General features: G+C 37.1%; 1 protein-coding gene across 3 annotated transcripts in view; it reads right to left on the bottom strand.

Moving 5' to 3' along the window:
- Positions 1–2,019: 2,019 nt before the first annotated feature.
- Positions 2,020–13,651, bottom strand: part of AVL9 (AVL9 cell migration associated) — a 38,402-nt gene continuing 26,770 nt past the window's right edge. For 2 of the 3 annotated variants that reach the window (XM_087767478.1, XM_087767486.1), the window contains 6 exons: positions 12,391–12,525; positions 11,351–11,570; positions 9,814–9,931; positions 8,828–8,881; positions 6,704–6,792; positions 2,020–5,855 (listed from right to left, as the gene is read on the bottom strand). In XM_087767478.1, coding sequence (XP_087623604.1) covers positions 5,761–5,855; positions 6,704–6,792; positions 8,828–8,881; positions 9,814–9,931; positions 11,351–11,570; positions 12,391–12,525 — 711 coding nt within the window. In that variant the 3' untranslated portion in view covers positions 2,020–5,760. Of the gene's footprint in view, positions 5,856–6,703; positions 6,809–8,827; positions 8,882–9,813; positions 9,932–11,350; positions 11,571–12,390; positions 12,526–13,651 lie in introns of all 3 variants that reach the window. The other variant, XR_015706856.1, reaches the window with a different exon arrangement.

Raw genomic sequence — 13,651 nt, 5'->3', positions numbered from 1 at the left:
AAGTATGACTGGTCACCTGAAGCATTATATGACTTCATCTCTTAAAACAGTAAACTGTACTGAATACATACATGCGCTCTTGGGCACCTCTACTGCATTAATATGACCAAAGAGCCAGTAAACAGGACAACAAAAAGTACTAAAAAGGTAGTGATGTAACATAGACCTTAAAGTCTATTCAGATTACGTGCTAAACCTCACGCTAAATCTGGTTGCTGAGATTTTATTTAGAGAGCGCAAGAGGTATGGCTAGCTAATTTAACTCTGAGCACATGTGTTTATTGAGGAGGGAAAAAAAATTAAGAAACAAGTTCCACAATTTGCGTGGACATACTCTTCAGCCAGCTCTTCAGCACAGCATTACACACGTCAAAATACATACACACACAATTTATCAAGAGCAGCAAAGGTCAATAACCACAGGTTGTACTAGGCAATACGTTGAGCTCAGTGTGACTTTTTGCCGCTTTCTGGTATGCCCAAACTTTTAAATCCTCCACTGTGTTTCTGTGTGCACTTCATAGTCTCTGAATTCAGAGATGAAAGACCAACCGAGTTTGCTTCTTCAGTATTTTCCATCTGTTTCATATAGTACGCAAGCAATGTTATTCCCCATATTGTTTTCAAGACAACAAAATACCTCTACATCTGCCTTCCCTTTAGATAACTCTTTTTCCTTCAGTCTAAACATTCTTACTTGATTTTCTTCATGCTCACCTGATCTAGAAAGCAGTGCTGCTTTCTTGGTGATCTAGATTAAGACAAGAAAAGAAGATTTTGTAGGTGTTCTCTGCTACTATTGAGGCAAATAATAATTATGCTTTCATCAATATTAGTAATTTCAGGCAGAGAAGCAACAAAAAAATCTTATTTTCTATCAGTTGATTTTGGAATAGTATTACAACAGGAGCAATGTATGATTAGGCCATTTTGAACCTATAGAGAAGGACTCAACAAGACAGCTAGGCTTCCAAGTTCCATCACCACGGAGATTAAGTCACCTGTGTGCAGATGTTGTGCATATATGATGTCAACTTACGGGGAACAAAGTGATCTGAGTAAGCTCACTATTTAACTGTTAGAAGTGATCCATCTCCATTTTTATTTTTTAATGAATCCAAACACTACTTCTAATATTTGATAAAGAACGGGGTCAAGACCAGAAACATCACAGAACTAAAGCTCTGTGCCTGCTTTTCAAAGTCAGTCTCCCCTCTACCATAGTATTGAAGACTCAAAACACCATGAAGCGATTTGTCATGCATCTTTAATCATAGTACAATAATGTGGTGTTTCTGCCTTTAATGAATACTCTCCAAATTGCCCTTTTTAATGAAAACTAAATGCGTGCAAGAAAGTAAAATTACACTGCATAAACAACATTATGTAAATTCATCTTTCAGTGTGTTTGAACAACTACTTGCATATGGTCAGAAGAACAAGTTTTAGAGAACTGCAACTGTTTTCTAGCCATAAGCTAGACATAATTCCCATCTGAATGTTGTGCAAGGCAGTTACATTTCCTCCTACTGGAAAGAGTAGTTTACCAAATCATTCTCAGCGAGGTACAGTGACAGTAGGAGTTTTAAAGTTTTGAAATAAACCTTTAGCGAGTAGCTTACTATGGCAGAGAGCTGCATGTGCAGCAATTAATTTACTCAGCATCCTGATTTTGACTAGATCTCACACTCCACATCAACTACATACTATTTTGAAGCTAAATCTAGACCAAAATTTTACAGTTGTACCTAAAGTTCTTACTGGCGTAAGAGAGGTCTGTGACCTACTGAAGACTTTAATCAATTTACAATGAACAGTACCCAATAGGGAATAAAGTCACACTAGAGGATCCTCTTGTCCTAAATTTGCAAAAGCAACATCCACAATCAGTTCAAATGGAAGACAAATTTCAAAGACTGCCAGCGTATTACAAGCAGCTACCGATACCAAAACCAGATGCCTGCAAGTGTCTTCTACTGGGATTAATTTCTTAAAATAATACAGCTTTTTGAACAGACAGAGCTTTAAACAGGCTGGATGTATTTATTTTTCAAGCAGCACAAGAAAAATCAAATACATTACTTGTATGTTCAATTATCAAGCAACAATTTCTGTGTTTAAAAAACTGCATTCATGCCTTCACTTTTACAATTAAATACTGCCACATTAGTTTCTCTGCTTAGTATTAATTTCTATGGAAATCAGAAGCTTGTTTAGGCAAAATACGAAATTTAATTACAAAGGTGCTTAAAACAGATGTACAAGGTCAAACAAGTGCAATGTACTAGAACACTGATCTAAAAATGATAATTACATTGTGATATTTGAGGAAACTGGTGTCAGATGTGCACAGGAATTAAGGTTATGACACAAAAATGATTGATGAAAAACACCAAACATTTTAGTCAAATGAAATATTAGGTCAACGATACTTAGTCTTGTGGCGTTTTGGGGACTTACATCTCATATCCATGCTCAACAGGCAGTTCCTCAAATGCTGGCACATCCAAAAAGCAGAGGTTGATGCCAGAAAGTTGAGACGTGTGCTACTGTATTATCTGTAAGTCAGTTCATGCTGCACGTTGACAGCCAGAAATACCTTTGCAACATACATCATGACAGAGCTGTAACAATAGCTTCACAGTTCACTCATTAGAGGCACTATCACCGATTTATTTAGGACTCAGTTTTTCTTGCGGCGCAAAAACGGATGTCAGAGTCTTTGAAATGGAAGTCGACTGCCTACATCTTTCTGAATAAGTCATAATGCTTACACTGAAAATTTTAAAAAACAGAGGAGAGGAAAATAACTTGCATTTGCATTGGATTTACCTAAAGAGGTTACAACCATTAAATTAAGAAGATGACTACATGAGCTTAGATGAACCTCAGTGGCTGCATGCCTTCCTACAGCCCAAAAGTAAGTTTAAGCAAATGTCAAAGAGCAAACATACATGTTAATGAAGACCACATGTTATGAAGATCACTTTATCTCCACCCGCTGCATGAGCCTTAATCACTGTATGAGTTTAAATCACAGTGCAACTTGCTAGCAGGATGCCAGTTCTTAAAAAGACTGAAAACGAATACAAGTTTCTTATTCTATCATTTGTAAAGAAAGGAAAATACCCTTAATCAGGTTATATGTTTGGCTCCACAACAGAGACAGCGGGGAAAAGACTGCAGAGAAAGATCTGTCTGGTCGTCTTGCCCGTAAGAGAAATACTGTGAAGTATCATAACAGAGTCCCTGTACAAAGCAGCAAGCAGCCGTGCATCAGCTTAGCACTGCAGAGGGCACCTCATTCTGCCTTTCCTCTGATCAATCTACCAAAAAACAAAAGTCAGCTTTCTAATACCCCGGGGCCAGCGAAGGAGTCTGTGGGAGTAAGGGGAATGCAGAGAGCTAACAAATCGGCTACACAAATTTGGGGCATAGGAGAATTCTACAGAAGAAACTCAGGTGAGAAGGTGACAAAGACAAGGATATTGAAAAGGGATCCTTGAAGGTCCCGTTTCTATACCTTATACATGTAAATACCAACCACTTGCCTGGCTCCTAGAACTCACCATCGTGAGCTCCTAAGCCTAAATTTACCTAGTGTGCCTTAAGTTGCTGAAGTTAGTTTTATAGGTGCTTAAATCCTTTATGCACCTTTATTCAGTCTTCACTACAACATGAAGCCTGACCACTTAAATCCCAGGCAGCAGATAATAATGTTAGCCATTTCACAAAAGCACGTGATTATTTTCGATTTTTTTTTTTTTATCTGCATGCTGAATCAGAAAGCTTTAGACTCATCATGAATAAATACAGCCCTAGTCTTATTTCACCAGAGCTCTTCCTGCATATCAAGTATTCCTTAGTCTTTGAAAAAGAGATAAATGTCTATTACAGAGTTGTGGAATAAAACAGAAAAGACCGTCAGAAGTTTTAGGAGATACACAAATACACACAGAGACCAGGAGCAATAGTTGCAGTTCTATAGATACATTTTACTTGTATGTCAGAAGCGGTACATTAGTAGAGTTTTAGGGGCCTTTTTTGCCCTACTCAAACTAGCTGTATACTCTCAGCTTTTCCACGGCCATTCTATCTAGTTTGTCCTGGAAAAAAATAACAAATCCCATGTTTTTCAATTGCTGTTAGCAGCAATAAAATTGATAACGAAGTTGTTAGACAGTAACTACATGATGCAAGTGTGGCTCTTCTACTAGCTTTTCAAATGCACCTAAAGAAATTAGAACTTAATTTCTTAAAACAAATTACATTCAAGCCTTCTTGTTTCTCTCTTGTACAGCTGCTGTATTTTATTTGAGGAATAGAAGAAATAACCATGACTTGAAGTCTTGGCCCCGGAAAAGAACATGGCAAAATGCTGACAGATACTGATGGAGCAATAAACTAAGAGCCTTTTACTACAGGAAGTTGGAACATTTGATAACGTAATGTAGAGAATGTAAACAGCTATCATGTGGGGATGTTAGATGGCTTATAGAGGTACACACATTGCAAGAAAGAGGAAATAATCTCAGAATCAGGAAATGTAGAAAGTGGAATACGCTTGCATACAGAAGACACGGCATGCATGTTACATAAGAAATACAGCATTATGCCACATCTTTTCACATAAACTATTATATTTCTTCAAACAAGGATACGAACTGAGCCGTTTCAGTTATTTTCTCAATTCTAGTGTTACTTTCCTTATGAAAAAAGTAGTTATCCAAACAGAACATTCCCTGAGTCTACACAGAAAATCAATATAGCTGATTTTCATTTGGAAGAGTCTTCATAACTTCACTGGCCAAAAAAACCCAAACAACCCAAAACACAAGCCACGCAGAGTTTGCTAGCTTTAGGTGTTTTTAGTACTTTGTAACTACATTGATGGCGTTATTACATCCTAATAGAACGAGACCTCACAAAACTGTCTGTGATCCAATCCCAATTTGGGAGAATTGTTTTATAATACTTTTCCTGAAGAGATCTCTCCAACTGGAATCCCAGTCATGTCCCAGGGTTAAAACACAGCCAAAATATATGCAAAGTTATGAAGGCCTACTGCATAACATGAAGAAAATACTGATTTTGCAACTGTCACACAGATTTGGGGACACAAAGAGAGCTAGAGACAGATTAATGCAAACAACTGTACATGGCTGCAGAGGAGAAAGGGAAAAAAACCCTTAAGTTAGCCACGGTCTTACTCTGCACCCTGCTGATTTTAGTTTGCATGTGAAAGCAAGAACGTTCCACCTGGCTTAGAACCCTTTAAGGGTTTCCACCATACACTTTTGGCAGAGATGCTCTCAAATCCAACCTGAAAGAGGAATCAATATTTATACTCTGCTTATTTCTAACAAGAATTCACAAACATTTGGCTATTTGGATTGAAAAATATAACTAGTTTACATAAATATTTTCAACATCCAAGAAAATGTACAAATCTAAAGTCAAACACATTTGGCTTGCAACAAGCCCTGTTTGCTAACGTCTTTATAAAGGCTCAGTTTTAAAGAAAAGTAGTCATTTTAAATACAACCAATATACTGCAAATGCCATCCCATTGTATGGAGACACTCACCATTCTTCTGTATTTCTAGTGAAACTGAACGATAACATTCCACGTCTGCTCGCAAGCAACATGTACCTTTCCTGGGTAGTTAATCTCCACTCCCATATTTTGGAGCAGTCTTTTTACAGCTCAGAGAAAGCATTGCACCTGAAATATTCAGCAGCATTGTGCAAAACCATCATTTAGTCCCCGATGCTTTGGGTTGACTGCGTGAAAGTGGAAAACCATGATGACATAGCTGATTTCGCACTTGTGAAGGCTCCTCCAACTGATTGACCTGCGTTACAAAACAAAAGATAGAAGGTCAATAGTATATTGTTATTATTACTAAGATACTACAAAGAAATATAAACAAACAAGCAAAAAAATCACACAATCAGTTGTCCAATTTGGGATTTAAAAATCCAAGTCTGTGTCAGAGAACATTCAAAGAACTTGAACATAGTAGCTCAGCAGAAATGGCCTGTGTTGTCCTTTGCCCTGGAAGGTTTGCTAGACTTGGGGCCGAAAGGCGCTCCTCGCCAGAGTGTACAAACTGCAAAAAGAGTAGAAAGTCTCCAATGGAATAAAAGAGGAAGCTAAACAATTTTTGGCAAAGCTACTGCAGAACTATCACATTCTTCAATGGGTGAACTCACATTATCTCACACTGCAAGATGACAGTGTGATGTTGCCCCTGTTCAAGTGCAACAAGTGCTGTTCCAGAAAATTACAGACTATTGCGAAACCTGTAGAAACTGACACGAGGTCTTCCCCTGATTTCAACCAGCTCTGGATAGTTTCAAAGTGATATAAAAATGAGAATAGCTCAATGCAGTAGGCGGTGTTGTGGTCTTCAGCTTTTCTAGATTACATGAAAGCTTTTCCCTGAACATCTCTCTTCCGACGTTCATCTCCAGCCCGCATCGGGAAAGGAATTTAGACTAATTTCTTTGGCCTAGCTGCTTCTCTTTCCGCTATTACGCAATATACAGGGCCTCAATCAGCAGCTTTACCCCTCAAAACGTTGCTCTGTTTTGAATGTATGTTATAAAGTACACCTGGATTAAAACAACATATAACCGAGATATAGGATGCTTTGTCAAAAAAAGATATGGCTTAGATGGTTTTAAATAAATTTCTCACCTACAGCTTTTCCCGTTTGTACAACATTTCGGCTAGTAGAAACCATCACATTTCCAATCTTCTTTCCACGTTCACTGTTTTGCACAGAACTAAACAAGAGAGATACTGAAGACTGTTAGTTCACTGACTTCTTATTACTTCTTATTACTTCAAGGTGTAAATAAAATACATAGTTAAAATATATATCAATACACACACAGATTTATATAGCATACATAAGTTTTTATATGTCTGTATATATATATATGTATACACACACACATATGATCAAACCCATAATTCCTGCATGCATCTTATCCACACAGATCAGTTAGGGAAGCTTCTCAGAGGAAGAAAAGATACTGTCAGCAAGACAGGAATCAAAATGCCCAGTGGTTCCGTCTTACACAACACACTTTATACCTTTCCTAAACGTTTACCAAAATGCATTTATGTTCTAAATTACAAAGTCCGATTTGCAGTAGTTTTGAGAAGTTTTAGCCTTAATATATAAGCTTTAAACAAAACAGTGTTCCTGATCAGTCATTATTCTTTTTTCTAAATAGAGTTTACTTTGTATCTTGCTCTAAGATTAAATTTTTGATCAGGTACAGTTTACACTCATGCTTTTGTTAAAGAAATGCAAAAAGACGACAGACATTACCATCACTTGGAAAGGAAAGTACAAAAGCAATCAGTTCTACTGCACAAGTGTGATCACTTTAAAAGAATCTCATTTAGTTTTAAATTGTAACATTCAAGTCCACATTTCAGGCTTTGCAAACCCATTTAGGTAAAAACTTAACAACACAGCATGCCACATTCTTTTCCCACTTTCAAAATCTTCAGGGTAGATGCAAAAAGCAGGAAGAATAGAGTACACCAAGAACAAGTTTAGGCTCAGTTTGCAAAAGCAAGTCATTTTGATGAGTATCTGATAGCAAAGTCACATCTGGAGAAAAAAGGCACTGTTGTAAAAACACTTATTATTAGAGACACACTAAGAACTACCGGTACTTTTACATTGATTTCAGGCTACTCAGAAGAGTTAGTATCTCCCCTTTCAAACACAAAAATAGGGCAAGTAAAAGATTATAGACACCTCCACATCTTTCGAATGAAGTCTTTCTACAAAGACCATCCGTTAATTATAAGAGCTGCTATCAGCATGCACCTTATTGAAGGCAATTACCTTGAGATAAATCTTGATTCATTTGCATTCTCAATCGCCATCACGGAAATTTAATCTGTCATCGGTCAGCAAAAGCAACAAAAAGATTCAGCGGGCTGAAGTCTGAACCTTTTTATTGCTCAAGCTGTTCTTCTACGTTAGCATGTGTTTTAGGTCTACTCACAGTATACTGAAAATAGCAGACTACAGTCAAGGCAGGTGCAGAATCAGCAGCATGTATGTATTACTGATTTACAGGCATCTTAACCAGTCTCTGATGTTTTATGGTCAACATAGCTAAGTGAGAAAATCTATTTTGCTTGGTGCATAAACAAGATGAGATAGTTAACTGCAACTCCAAGACTGAATTCTGGCTTCAGTTAGAGCTGAACTGTTATGCGAATAACAAGCACTACTGAGTTTTAGACTTGAACACTATAGGTAAGAGGTGAGACCAACTTAAAGTTCAGTTGAGCTTGGTACAGTAAGAGATAATGTAAAACTCATTTTAAACTTCTGAACTGAAGAAGAAACTGAACCACATTTCAGTACATCTACAGTCAACTTAGAGTTTTAGAACAATGCTGTATTAAAAAACAGCTAATTTAAAAAAAGCTGTTTTCTCCTAATAATGAGTCCTAAAGTCAACATACAGAAAAACACCAATAAAAGTTTTAACAGCTTTAGTTTACAATTTAAAAATAAGTACACAAAAGCATTATAATTGCAATGCAAAAAATCAGGGCTATGTTATGTAAAGTCAAATACAAAAGAGTGCATTAGCACTGTTTTTCCCTATTTCAGGCAAACATCTTTAGATGTCACGATGTTTTGCAAGAGAACATTGAGTATAGTTTTAATGCACATGGCCAATTTAAATCATTATTTTGTTTAGTTCATAACAACAGTTATACAGTTATTAATATTTGACCACACTTTAAAAAAAAACCCAAATCAAAGTACCATATACTTACTGTGACAATCTTAACTTAACATCTGATACAGAGTACTGTCCCTGGAATGGGTGGCTAGAAGAGGAGGAAAAACCCGTGAAAACATTAAATGTTTATTTTTTCCACAATGAATCCATATCACACAATTATTAGCTATATACTCCTCTCTGTGGCTTACAAAAAAAAAAAATCTTTTGTAGATATACTACTATATCACTTTACAGAAGGCTATGTCCCCGTGACTATTCAACCTTAGATTTCTTATGAACTACCTGTACGGTGCCTTCTATTTACAGATATTAACAATCTTTTCACACTAAGGCAGAAGCACCTCCTTCTAGCAACACAGAGCAAATAAAGAAAAAAGACCCCTTAAGTAGACCAAAAGGGCTTTGTAGGTCTAAAGAAAAACCTTCTTCAGACTGCAGCAGCTGACAAAACAGAAGCAAACAAAACTCCCTGGGTACAGTAGTAATGACCCATGCTAAACAAAACACATGCACAGCCAACAGTGTTACTGAGCCTGGCATCATCTGATCTTTGAGTAAAAATACACATAAAACAATCCAAAGCATAGAAGATGCAACACGAAACAGCCAGCTCCCCTCCATCCCTATCAATGACAACCCTGGACATGGCTATTCCCTGGATACCTGGAAGCAATTAATAAAAAGCAGAACCATCTGAGGACAATTCCTGAGGAATGACAAACTTTCTATAGCTGGGGACAGCCAACAATCAACTTGAACAAGTTCCACTTCTCCTGACTAGGGATATATTTTTCTTCATAAAACTATAGCCCAGAATTCAGAGTAAGGTACTGAAGAACAGAAATACTCTGTTTCTATACTTACAGAATAAGAGCCCAAAGTTTCACCCTCAGGGCTTTATACCAGGAACAAGGGGAACACTCTAATTCTACAGAACGGTGTGTGCCTAGCTACGCATACTGGGAGCTTTCCATATTAAATGCTTAAAAAAAAAATTAAATGAAAATGGTTCCTTACCTAGAATTTACCTCTGCAAGACCTGGATGCTTATTACTATTCCATACTCTGTAGTTGTGGGTATTTTTCCAGGCTGCTACAAATGCTGTTCCAAAGTCTGACAAAGTCTTTTCGTTGTCTGATAAAATAAAGATGAGAATTTGCAGCACTTCATCAGAGATATAATACCAGACAATTTTTTTTTTTTAAAGAAAAATTAAATTTTTCCAGCTCTTAACAAATCAGAGACAATCAAAACTCTAGTACTAAGAACTGGGCACTTTAAAATGAAAATAATAAAACATTTTTGAAGTGTCCCAAATATACAAGCCAGGAGGAGAAAAAAAAAAAAAAAAAAAAGAAAAAAGCTTAAAAAAATACTTTTCTTTATAAATTAATTAAAAATAAGTTCTAAGTAAAGAGCTCAACTGGGAAAAAAAAAAAAGTCATCCAAGCATAGGCCTCTTGACTTATTCTCTAGGCAAACACAGGAAAGGAGAGCGAATGGCCACATAGCAACTAAGAACAAAAACACCACTTGCATTGGTCTTGGTCAGATACACTGGGCTTTGCTGTACTATGTTTTTTACTCATTCAAATTTAGTAAACCCCAAATCCACTCCAAAACTGCAGTATGAACTACTGTGGAATAAACTTAAAACAACAACATCCCCTTTAAAACATAGAAGAGTAGAGGAAATCATCTTAGTGCCAGCTAGCGAAGCACTATGAGTTTCCAGAAAACCCTGACATTTCAGAGCAACCAGGCAATAATCTTAAAATATTAATGTTGTCAGATGAAGAACTTGGCATCTTCTGGACTTTAAAATCAAGTTCTCAATCCCATGTTTTCTCACAAATACCACAGAACAAGACCTGAATTAGTTAGTTGATGTGAACAGAGAATAATCATGACAAGAATGAAGTTAACAGGGTCAGTCCTGGGCAAACTAAACATTTTCCATTAATAAACCACTGATTCTTTTCGTTACATTCATGCACAAAAGGCCGGAACATGGAGAATTCCCTCTGAGTTAAGACAAAAAAACATTGAGCTCCAGAAAACACAAGCTTATAAAGCCTCTAGATGACACTTTTCACTTACGTGAATCCCTACTTAAGACCATGGCAGGAATGGAAAAGAGATGCAACAGCCTAGTAAAACTTCCTGAAGACAGCCACTGAACTTCATGTCTCTCTGAATCCAGTTAGTTCCCCAAAATTAACTTCAGGTTGCAATAGAGTTTGTAACACACCCAAGTTTGTAAAAGTGTCATCATATATGGGGTTTCAGGTACTTCTACTTATGAGGAAAGCTTAATTAAATCAAGGAAAAGGAGACAGTCAAAGAAGAAAGTGTCTGTAAGGCTGTGAAGTAAGAATTAGTAATAAGCTTGTGAAGGAATAACAAGGATAGCTAAGGACAACCGAAAAAGCAGCCTGAAATGAAACGTTAGGCAGAGGGAGATCCGATGATAGGCCACATGTTTAATGCAACAGAGAAAATGCTTATTGCACCCACCCTCATCACAGTCCCTAGACAAGGTATCTGTTCTACCTGGTTGCAGCACAGCAGCAAGCAGTGCATGAAGATAAGCACTGAACTGAGCCCTGATCCACTCATCTCCTCCTTCCCATCCAGTGCCATCAAGGAAAACATCATCTCTGTTCTCAGTTACGTGCTTTACCAAGTAATCCGCAAATCTTAGGTCAGCAGTTGTTGGGTTCAGGATCTTACGGAGTTCTGGATCGTGGATTTGTACATGAGCATCTTCTATCTGTTTGAAATAATTACAAGGGTAAACATTTATCTAAATAAAACTGCTTATATATACTACTGTATATTGCTACCTAAATCTAAACACAGAGCCCCCTAAAATATCAAGAAGCAGCAAATGGCCAAAGAAATAATGAATTAACTGTTCTCAAAGTCAGACACTGCTCTGATATAGCCAGATTCTGATCATCTTCCTGACACATACTAAAAGCTGCTTATTTGACAGGATTTGGCAGGGGATGTTTGGTGCTCACATGTATTTTCCTAGAGGCTCTTTGATTGTCACTTCAATTTCTTAAGTTGGGTACCTGCATGTATCTGTCTTAGGTTACCAAATGTTGATTATGTAGTTGCATCTATTTGCTAGAACTGACAGTGTTTTCTTAGATGCTATTTTTTTAACCTCTTGATTAAATCAGAGGGAAGTCAATAGCAATGTGCTTTATTATCCAACTTTATCTGTTTCTCAGCTGCAAGCACTTATTTTTCAAGACCTTATTACAAAGTCATGAAAAAAGCCCATGACATGAAAAGTAAAATTACACCAGCAACAAAATAAAAACTTAAGTGCCCTGCAAATTCAAATATTGTGTATAAGAATATTCAGAAAAACATGTATTAGCTTTGCACAGCTTATCTAATCCTATCCTAACAAATGATACAAATTTAATAAGCTTCTGCATTTAAGAATTTATTTCATAGGGAAGTAATTCAAAATTTGGGCATGAATGTGAAACTTTAAAGCTATATTTAAAATGCAACCTCTGCTTCCCCCCCACCCCTCTCTCTAGTTCCAGAAGTCCAAATGCAAAGATGCATACTTCCACAATTGCATCACTCAGATGTTTCTGCTGACGGAACAGGATATTGGTGGCTCCCGCAACAAAGCCACGGACTGTAACATCTGACAGGAGATGATGCTGCTGCAGCGCCATGTATGGCAAACAAAGGTACCCCTAAAGTAAGAGAAATATTTAGAGGATTAACAGAAGGCCAACAAAAAAAAAATTGCCTATATTCAGAGTTTTTCCTTAATAAAAGCCAGCACATTCCACCCAGAACGAATCTTAGTTATTACAATTTCAGCCACGATTATCTATTGTTTTGCTACATTACATCTGCAAAGCAAAGCAACCAGATTCCACATGAATTAAGTTTTTCAAGGGGCTGTGTTGCCTTTCAGTCTCAGGACTGAAACTGAAATACAATGCAAAGGACAGGAATCAAATGTGTTCATAAGCCAGCAGAATAAGCAGTATAAAACAAGAGTGAGGTCTCAGGCCAGATCAGAGACAAGCAGTCAATGGAGATAAAGATTCATCTCTCCACTTGCATACCATGTCGTCTTCTGGTAGCCCTGAGGCACATAATGCAGGAAAGCTACAGCCTGCTATCCACATTTTGTAGGTGGAGATTTCCAGTCTCCAGAGATAGCAATCAATTTTTGATAAGCATATGCATGCCCGCTTTCAGAAACAGCAGAATAGAAAGGAATACACTGTAATTTTTAGCCACTCTATGCTTGTAAGTTAATCTAGTATCCTACATTCCAATTAAAAAAAAAAAACAAACAAACCAAAACCCAAACATTTTGAAAAAAGGCTTTGAGGCAAGTCATTGAGAGATCACTGAGAAGCAGCTGTAGGTATTGCAACTTTCCTTTTAAATATAGGATCAACGTACCCCTGAAGTCTAATACTGAAGTCTAATTGCAGCTGTCCAATTGCATAAAGCACGAAGCAATTTATTCACTAGCAGAAACCCAGAAGGGCTAACGGCATGCTCGACAGAAACAAAGAGCATATGCACTTTATCACACAGTACATGGTAATTGGAACCATATGGAAGAAAGGAGCACAACTTTTCCCTTTTGTTATATTAGACACAGGGATGGCTTTCCAGATGACAAGCACTTATCAGCTGAAAACAAACAGCCTGTGTCAAAGGCACAATGGTGCTTTGAGAAGAATCACTAACCTAAAATGGAAAATTTTCAAAAAATACAGCTTAAGAAGCTGGCAAAGGAAGGTTTAATTACTGTATACTCTAGTAGCAAAGTCCTGAAAATCTTTCACTATTTAA

Source organism: Nipponia nippon, unplaced genomic scaffold (genome assembly GCF_047370975.1).
Source record: "Nipponia nippon isolate SJK-2023a ecotype South Korea unplaced genomic scaffold, ASM4737097v1 scaffold_1, whole genome shotgun sequence".
In the NCBI taxonomy this organism is placed as follows: Eukaryota; Metazoa; Chordata; class Aves; order Pelecaniformes; family Threskiornithidae; genus Nipponia; species Nipponia nippon.
This window is presented reverse-complemented; position numbering and strand designations above follow the sequence as displayed.